Below are 8,844 nucleotides of genomic sequence, written 5' to 3' on the forward strand. Positions count from 1 at the left end.
CAAATGCTCAGTACTAGTAGCCTACTACTGTAGCAGTGGTAATAGTAGTGGATTGGTGTTTGTGTCGTTTCTAACACTCCTATATGAGGTATCACCATATCTTATGCTGTGTTCTTTAGATTGTATGACATCAAGGGGAATGGCTATAATGGCCCATAATGATGTCTTGATACTGTCAAGACGTAGGCTAATCTGTCTGCAGTGAACTTCTTGTTTAGGGATAAGGAGCCTTTCATATGACTCAGTCTAAAAGGAATGGCAAAATTAATATAAACAATTACAATACTGGTGCGTGCTGGTTGGGGGGGGGGGGGGGGGGGGGGGGGGGGGGGGGGGGGGGCATGATCCGGTCTGAAATGTCACAAACGGATTTAGGCATCGTCAGATCAGCTGATCGCGGGGCGAGCTTCCCGGAGCGGAGGCTCACTCGCCTACAGCACCCGCTCTCCACCGCAGCTTCGCCGCCACACACACAAGCACCGGCCAAACAGCGACACGTTTTCACCGGAGGAAGAGGTAAACACTTAGAGATAACACTCTGGATGCCTTCTATTCCTAAATCTAGATATGTGTACCAGTACTTATCTGAACTGACAACATGATCCCTGTCAATAGATCGAGAGAAAACGTTGACGTTAACTTCACTGACAGTATAAAGTAAAGTCATGGTATGCTCTGCTGCGTTGCTAAATAAAGGAGATAAAGGAAGGAGACTTCCCCACAATCTTGACAATTCCTCATTTGCCCTTTCACGTCTGTCAGGTTGGTAATTATTCGGCTGCTGGCCTTTCCTCCTCTTCCTCATCCCAGTCAGTCCCCATAGTTCTAGTGCCAGGCTGAGAATTCGCTCCCTCCTGTGACGTCATCACTGAATTGACTCCATAAACCCGCGAATACCAAAAATGACCAAAAACTAACTTTTAAAACTATTTGGAGACATTTTTAAAAATGATATACATATCTTGAGTGTTTTTTGTACCCATTAATCAACAGTGGATGTTAACTTGCAACATGGGCTTTAAGTCTCTTTAACTGTGTAATTTAGATTTTCAGTGTATCATTTGAATAACCTAGTTAAGGACAAGCATACAAATGTTGTCTGATGGTTAGGGATCACACAGGGAATAATTATTCCTTTAATTCCTGAAATAAAAAGATGTAGAGTTGAAGAGAACAGAAGTGGCAGACCTACATCTGTGGGACGTGGCAAAAAGAGGACAAGAGTTATTTATTCATGTCTTCCCATCTGTTGTGAACACATTTTATGGCGACTCTTGCTTTTCCCAAACTGTGTCCTGTGCCCCGCTGCCATTTATCTCCTAATGTCCTCAGGACTGAGCGCTCCCCTATATCTCTTGGAGACTGCAAGGTTATTTTGTTGGGGTGGGCGTGGCTTTTCCTTATTTAAACCTTGCCCAAAGAGCAATCTAATGCCGTCTGTGCCACAGAACACGGAGCAATCCTATTTTGTTAGAAAGATGTTTTAATCGGCAAAAGGAAGAGCAAGAAAATAAAAACTGCTCCAACATCAGCTTGTGGCTGGTCATGCACCTATGAACCAAGGTCTTTCGGGGCTTTATGTGTGTTGCTGTAGAGGACTGCTAACGGGACGCTAGCATCGTATGACACTTTTCTTGCATTCTAAATCATCACTCTCTCCCTCTAATGTCAGAAGTCATTCCTCTTTTGTAGTCTTCAGAGCCGTAGGGAAGACAACTTTTCCTTTTGTAAACCCAAACGGAAATGAAAAAGTGAAAATGGTGAACATTATCTCAGGCTTTGATACTGTACACCCCCTCCTTTCAGGCTTGCTAAACCCAGCAGGCACGATTTGAGTAGCAGCGGCTCTCAGTAACAACGGCAAGATAGACCAAAGCACTTTCCATTAACTTTATAGTCTATCACGTCTTCTCTTTCCAGTCAGATCAAACATTAACATCCTTCGCGGTCCGCGGATTTGTCCTCACTTGATTGGGATTTTTTTTTTTTTTTTCAAACGAGCTTTTGATAATGAGTCAGCTCACCTGTTAATAGGATTATTGCAGATTACCAGATTAAAGAGGCTTTTCACACAGACAAGAGCTGAAGGCTATTCTGCTCCCAGCAGGCTTTCATCACCTCTGCTGGAGTGGCAGGTGAGGTGAGAGAGCAACGCCACAGGCCTAAATATCACAGGATGTGAGTGATGACACAATGGAATCAAAAGGAGAGAGCGGTTTTCTGCACAGTGCAGAAGCTGTCAGGACACCTTGTGTCTCTGTTGTGTCAATGCAGCTGCTTTTATGTTCAATGACAAGGCATTTGTGACATTATCCAATCGGTGTAAAATGGTTTCATGATTCCCAAGAACAACATGTATGCTATTCAAACAGCTGAAACATTATGAGGGCACTCAGAACAGAACAAAAACCCACAAAAATGATAAATTCCGATGAAGTTCTGTAAGAAGTTGATGATGGAAAAGCTGCTAAACTCAAGAAGACCCCAGAGTAACTGTAGAATGTGCTGTTCTTGTGTCAAAGTGGTTTGTGAAGAGAATGTCCCTCTCACCAGACTGCTTGTCCTTTCTGTCCATTAGTGAGTTAACAAGAAACACGGTCAGAGCGGGACTGGGTAGCCGTCTAGTCATTTCATGACTTGCTTTGATCTTCATTTCAAATTCATTGAATGGCTAAATCCCATGTCCCATGGTGTATTGTTTTGTCTGTCGCTCCCACCGTTCTCTTTACATATGCATGGCTCCCACTTGTAGCAAAGTCCAAACCGCCAGCTCCTGCGAGATTTGTGTTACATTCCATCTCGGATGGTTAAATAAAGCAAAAACATGATTTGTGTATCCGCTCCGCGATTCAGATGCACTCCAAAATGTGATGGGTTCTACCTTGGCCCATGCTACACCCTTCCGCCAAGTTTCACTGAACAAAAAAGAGCAGCTGAGGCTATTAGTTCTGCAGGTATTGTGTCATAAACCGGATGACTGGTATTAGTGATAGTGAGTACTAGAGCCCCATCGATATATCAGCGGGCCGATATTATCGGCCGATAACAGGCATTTCCCGATCTGAACAGACTGTTACCTGTGAAAAAGGGACGCTCTGAAAACACCCCCATTGTCAATAAGTGCTTTCCACCCATAGACAGTTACGGTCTATGCTTCCACCTGATGAAATAACGCGGCAAAAAACTGACCAATCAGAATTTTGGTTGAGCCAGAACCTATCGACCAATAAATCGACTAGTCGACTGGGAGATTACAGCCCTAATTAGATCATTTCATTTTAAAAAGGAAATGAAAGATGTATTGGTCCAAGGTGAGTGTGTCTGCATCAGTCTTTATTCCATTAGGGGGAAGCGTGAGGCTTCACCTCTCGACCCCCCTGTTTTGACACAGAGGAGACTGGTTGTACAGGGAGATAGCAGCTGGTAGGAAGGACCTCCTGTAGGGGTTCATGTCACAGCAGAGCTGGATCGGTCTGCTATTCAAAGCATGCAGCAACCTCTTCTCCACCTCCACCACCAATCCTAACGGCTCCAACGTGGTTCCCAGAACAGAGTGGAACTTTCTGATCTCTTTGAGTCTGTTTTGTTTTGTCGGCTCTGATGCCACTGTACCAGCACATTGCAACAACAGACTGATATAAGCTCTGCAACATCTTGTTGGACACATTGAAAGGACTTAAAAGTCTTCTCTGTCCTTTCATGTACTGTATACAGATAGGGTTTTGGCAATGCATCTCGAGGGAAAACGAATGTGTGTACGAAATGTCCACAACAAGCAAGACGACAGCTTACAAGATATTTTAATAAACAAACTAAAAAGTTAACCTTGTGGTGTCGATAGGGGCAAAGTCACGGGTTCACCAAAGTCAGTAGGATCTACTAGGGAACGTGAATGTCTGTACAAGACCTCTTAAAAATGTAATAGGTGAAATTGTTCAGAAATCAGTCTGGACCAAAGCGATGGATCAACAGGCCGACATTGCCATTTCCTAAAGCCACAACCTGTTTTGCTTTGCGCCCGTTTGTAACACTGCTTCACTTGAAAAACTCTAGCTTCTTGATTGTGAAGATTTGCTGATTTTCTTTGGCTTTGTGATAGTAAGATAAGAACATTTTTGCATTTTCATTGCTGGTCATACAAAAAAGCAATCTGAAGATTTCACCTTTGGCTTTAGGAAATTACAATGCTTGTGTTTGCACTGAACTTACATAAAACTCAAAAGTTTAAAGTTGAAGCCACTGATCATCTTTCTCTTTGGGTTTGTTTCTCTACAGGCACATGTTGAATGTAACCTGGGAACACAATGACTTCTCCTTCAACAGTAACGGTTACCTGGTGAATCCAGCCATGATAATTATCACTTTGGACAGAGAGCGACAGTGGGACAAGGTGAGCTTTTCACAACATGGTGACGCATATTTCACTTCATGGATGGAATTGCTGTGTACACACTGAATGTGTTAAGTAAAACAGCAGAGCTGTTCTGCAGTCCCACAGTGTCTTTCCCCTGACGTCTTTCTCTGCATGCTACCGGCAGAGTGATTTCATACATCACTGGTCTCTTTGTAAAGACCAGTTAGAAGAGTCAGAGCTCCACTGACACCAAAGAACTACTTAATGAAGGATCGTTTTCTAATCACACACACAGTACTACATTACACACACACCTATGTCACTTACTCCTACCCTCCATCTCCTCAAAGAGATATTTAAAGAAGCCCACACACATTTATCTAATAACTTTGCCGCCTCAATGACTTTTTGGGGGATGGAAACATTAATTTAACCACAGGGGGCGGATGTGATGTGGACCTTAGACTGGAGGGAGTTGACTTCTTCCACTGGTTGAATAGAATGGGTTTAGTCAAACATCCCGCTCATATTAAACACCCACAGGCGATTCAAAGCCAATTATGTTATATTTATGTTTCCGGGTGATACTTCCTATTAATTTCCGGTATGCTATCGAGGCTCTGCGCTTCAGTAAGGTGAAGATATATGATTATGGCAGCAGACAGAAGCAGTTTTGTGTATGAATTAATACAGCACTGGTTGCATGGCGTAAATATTGGTTTAATAGTTGCTGGGCATTGTTGTTATGTGGGTCTGTCAAATTATTGTAAAAACTATACAACAGGACAACAGAGTGTGATGTGATTTACATTAAACAAAAGTAGAACTGGATATTTAGAAGGCTCCATGAAAGCTAGGGCTTGGTACTACCAATGGTTTCCAGAATCAGTTAAATTCAGAGATCCTGATTTGATTACATTTTTAATATAATTAGGTTTAAGGAAATTTCAATTCAGTACCTTTTTTTGGGGATAGAAAAGATTCTCAGAGAACCCATGCTGTAAAGTATACAAGCTAGAACACCCTCCGGTATTTTTTATCATGCACCAGGTTAATATTAACATTAACAACTGACCACCAAAACGTTTGTTTTAAGTACTTTTTACGGTTTTACTATGGTGAAGAGGCATTTATTAAAACGTAGATATCAGAATTTTATTAACCAATATAAGATCATTCAATCAAAGATCAATTTTAATTGGAGAATCTATTACTTTAAGCCAGCCCTAGTGGCAGCTGCCATTTGTTAAAGATCCTGAACACATTGCCACTACAGTTATAGTTTCCATGAAAATGTAGTTTAAGAGTGAAATTCCTAAAAGCCAGCAAAATAAAGACTGGGTCGATCCGTTTTTCAGTTTACACATCCTGTCACTCTGTCTTTCAGTAATACAACATCACTCTGCTTAGTTGGCTTTCCCAAACTCTGCTTTTTCAACAAAACCGCTTATCTGCTGTTGTTTTTGTCTGAATATGCAATATCACAGCTAGCTGCCGTCTCCACTTAGGAGCAAAGTTATCATGTAGGAGCTGGATTCACTCACCTGTTCACCAAAATACTGTCCACTGTCTGAGACCAGCAGCTGACATCAGACAACATTAAGGAAAAAATATTCCTTTAACCAACATTTAGTTAGCTGACAGCCTACACTACCTGACCGTACTAGCAGAGAAATATTGTTACTGAAAAATGCTGCATGTCAACAAAAATATGTTCAAAACTTTGAAACTGGTTGGAGATGCTACTAAAGATTATTTGCATAAATCAATCAAATCATTGTTTACTCCATTAAAAATATTACAGAAATAGTATCACATTTCTCAGAACCTTGAGAGAAAACTTCATGGTCTACCAGTAATCTTCATTTAATTTCTGATTTAAAAACAATTTGACCTATTTTTCTGCACTGCATTCTGGGTGATGCGGTGCATGAAACAGCAAATGGGACACTAGACACTAGATCAATCAACTAATACTAATAATCAACTAATACATGAATGCAGGAGGAGGTTGCAACAAAGACAGATCACCTTCAAACTGAAGCTTCTTTTGTATTCCTGATGAGCTTTAAACAGACAAAAGCAGATGTGTATTTCACTTATCTGCTGCTTGACGTACATGTTGAAGGGCACTGTTCTCCTCTGAAACACTCCCAGTAGATTAGGGAGGTTTTCAACCATTTTAATATCCTTGTTGTCTATCAGACAAACAGGAGTTGGCTCTGGAAACACAGAAGTATAAAAACTCCTCTAATTCTATGACATGAGCACAGACTATAAAAGACTGAATAAAAATTGAATTCAGTGACAGTAACATGGATTGGATACATCTGTCCTAAGACTAGGTTTACTTGGCCAACACAGTTTAAATCCACGACGGTCAACTTCCGGGATTGCTCCGGTGCCGCCGGAAATTTCACCAGAGATCCTTCTTTTCGGCTAGGTGTCCGTTATCTTCAGCTTTCTTCGTGAAGGCGTTCCACTCCGGTGGATTTCTATGGACTATGGTTAACTGCTCCTCAGATCTCTGCAGGGTAAATCAAGACAGCTTGCTAGACTATCTTTCCAAACTCAGTTTTCTGTCGCACGACTAAAACAACTTTTAAATGTACACTTTCCACCAAAACATGTTCCTTCTCAAGCTTATTTTGCAGCGACACCACTGCTCTGTCCGGAGATTAGTGCCGCCCAAGACGATTGTGTTTTTTTAAAGAAATGCCAATAAACCAGAGCCCGGTTTTCTCCCATCCTGGAACACTATGAACTAGCCAGACCCTCCTCCGCAGCGCTGTGGAGGAAGGTCTGGCAATGTGAGACTAAGGTTAGCATAGCAACCATAGCAAGGTTTTGGTCATGTTCAATCCAAATTACTTTTTATTAGTGACAGAGAGACTTGTTTGCATGACTTAGAACTTGAACCCTGAGTTGAAGGTAAACTCGTCCTCTCATTACCCCTCTTACACCAGAGCGGTGTCTCACATCGCACACATCTGAACATAGACTTGCTATTTTGAGTACATTAGTGCATTCACACTGACAAATTATGGCCAAATGCAGTGCTCTACAAGTACCCGAATGCTGCAATTAAAGCAGTCACTAAAGTAAGTGTGGACGCTTGACCGTAGTCGCCCTCATTTTTCTGTGAATATGGCGAGCAAGGAAGCTGCAGCAGTTGCGATTAAAACGGCAAAAACTGAACTCCACAAATGTTCTACCCGTGATGTTTTTTTTTCCGATAAGCAGCACTGCACTGCAGTCAGATAAAAACAAGCCAGTATATATTTTGTCGAGCGACACTAGGTGGTGCCGATGCTCTGCCCAGCAGCAATTAACCATAAAGAAGAAGAAGAAGAAGAAGAAGAAGAGAAAAAGTGATTTCCGGTCAGTGAGCGATTTGAAACAACACTATACTGTCAAAATGGACGCACTACACAAGTGAGTACATAATGTTCACAGTGTACTACTGTACTCCAGGAAGTATTCTTATTGAGAGAAAAAAACACACTCGTTTCCACCGTGCTGACCTTTACATAAACCTTTTGTGGGAGGAAAACCTACGTTACTCACCCCTTATGAGAAACATTCTATGTGAGGCGCTCCCGTTTCTGTGCTTGACTTACTGTTGCCTCAGGCATCCTTCTCCGAAAGCTGAAAATCAATTCCATCTTTTTATTGCCTTCGTGCCAGCCTTCTAATTGTACACATTTGCAGTGCAAGCCTCTCTGTTGGGTTCATACACCACCTATGTATGACCTGCCTCCGCCTGACACTGTATAGACCTATCCACACGTTACACTCCTCACCTTTTCTATTTATTAAACTTAAACCACTCCAGTGCTCTTATCTAGTGGGTAGCTATCATCGGCTACTTCCCAAGAGTCATTATCCTGCTGGTTCTTCAATTCACTCTCAAATCTAAAAGGCAAGGTAACTTGGAAAGCTGGAGGGAGAGCATGACAAAAGAGAGTAACGACAGAGAGAAGAAGCCCTAGAGGACGACAGGAAGTGTTCCTGTCATTGCTGTTATCTGGCAGGGTGATATATGGGACTCAAAAGCTGCCGTTTTCTGGCTGTAAATTTGTGACACCCCCACAAACCCTGAAGTTACAGTCTCGCTGGCTGGTTTCTAAACCAAAAAAATGTATAATTGAATTATTTTCCCAATAATATACCAACTATGTTATACTGGTGTGACAGATCTTGTATATTTAATTTTGTCATTTGAAAAAGCTCAACAAGAACTTATTCCCGTCATTACATCACTTTTTAATGCGCTAAAATGAATATTTTCACAGTGTCAGCAGTCAGAGGGACATGATGTTTTTCATCTCAGTATATATTCACAGAATTTGAAATTCTGACTGACTTGACTAAAAGCCCATGAGTGGAGCGATAGATTAACAGTTGGGCTGATCAATATACACTCACCGGCCACTTTATTAGGTACCCCATGCTAGTAACGGGTTGGACCCCCTTTTGCCTTCAGAACT

General features: G+C 41.8%; 1 protein-coding gene across 1 annotated transcript in view; it reads left to right on the forward strand.

Annotated features, from left to right (window-relative positions):
* grin2ca (glutamate receptor, ionotropic, N-methyl D-aspartate 2Ca) overlaps positions 1-8,844 on the forward strand; it is a 76,119-nt gene that overhangs the window by 40,831 nt on the left and 26,444 nt on the right. Inside the window, exon 4 of the mRNA XM_034895071.1 lies at positions 4,276-4,390. Within this exon, the coding sequence (XP_034750962.1) occupies positions 4,276-4,390 (115 nt within the window). The remainder of the gene's footprint in view (positions 1-4,275; positions 4,391-8,844) is intronic.

The sequence above is a fragment of the Etheostoma cragini genome, chromosome 15, assembly GCF_013103735.1.
Source record: "Etheostoma cragini isolate CJK2018 chromosome 15, CSU_Ecrag_1.0, whole genome shotgun sequence".
Taxonomy (NCBI): domain Eukaryota; kingdom Metazoa; phylum Chordata; class Actinopteri; order Perciformes; family Percidae; genus Etheostoma; species Etheostoma cragini.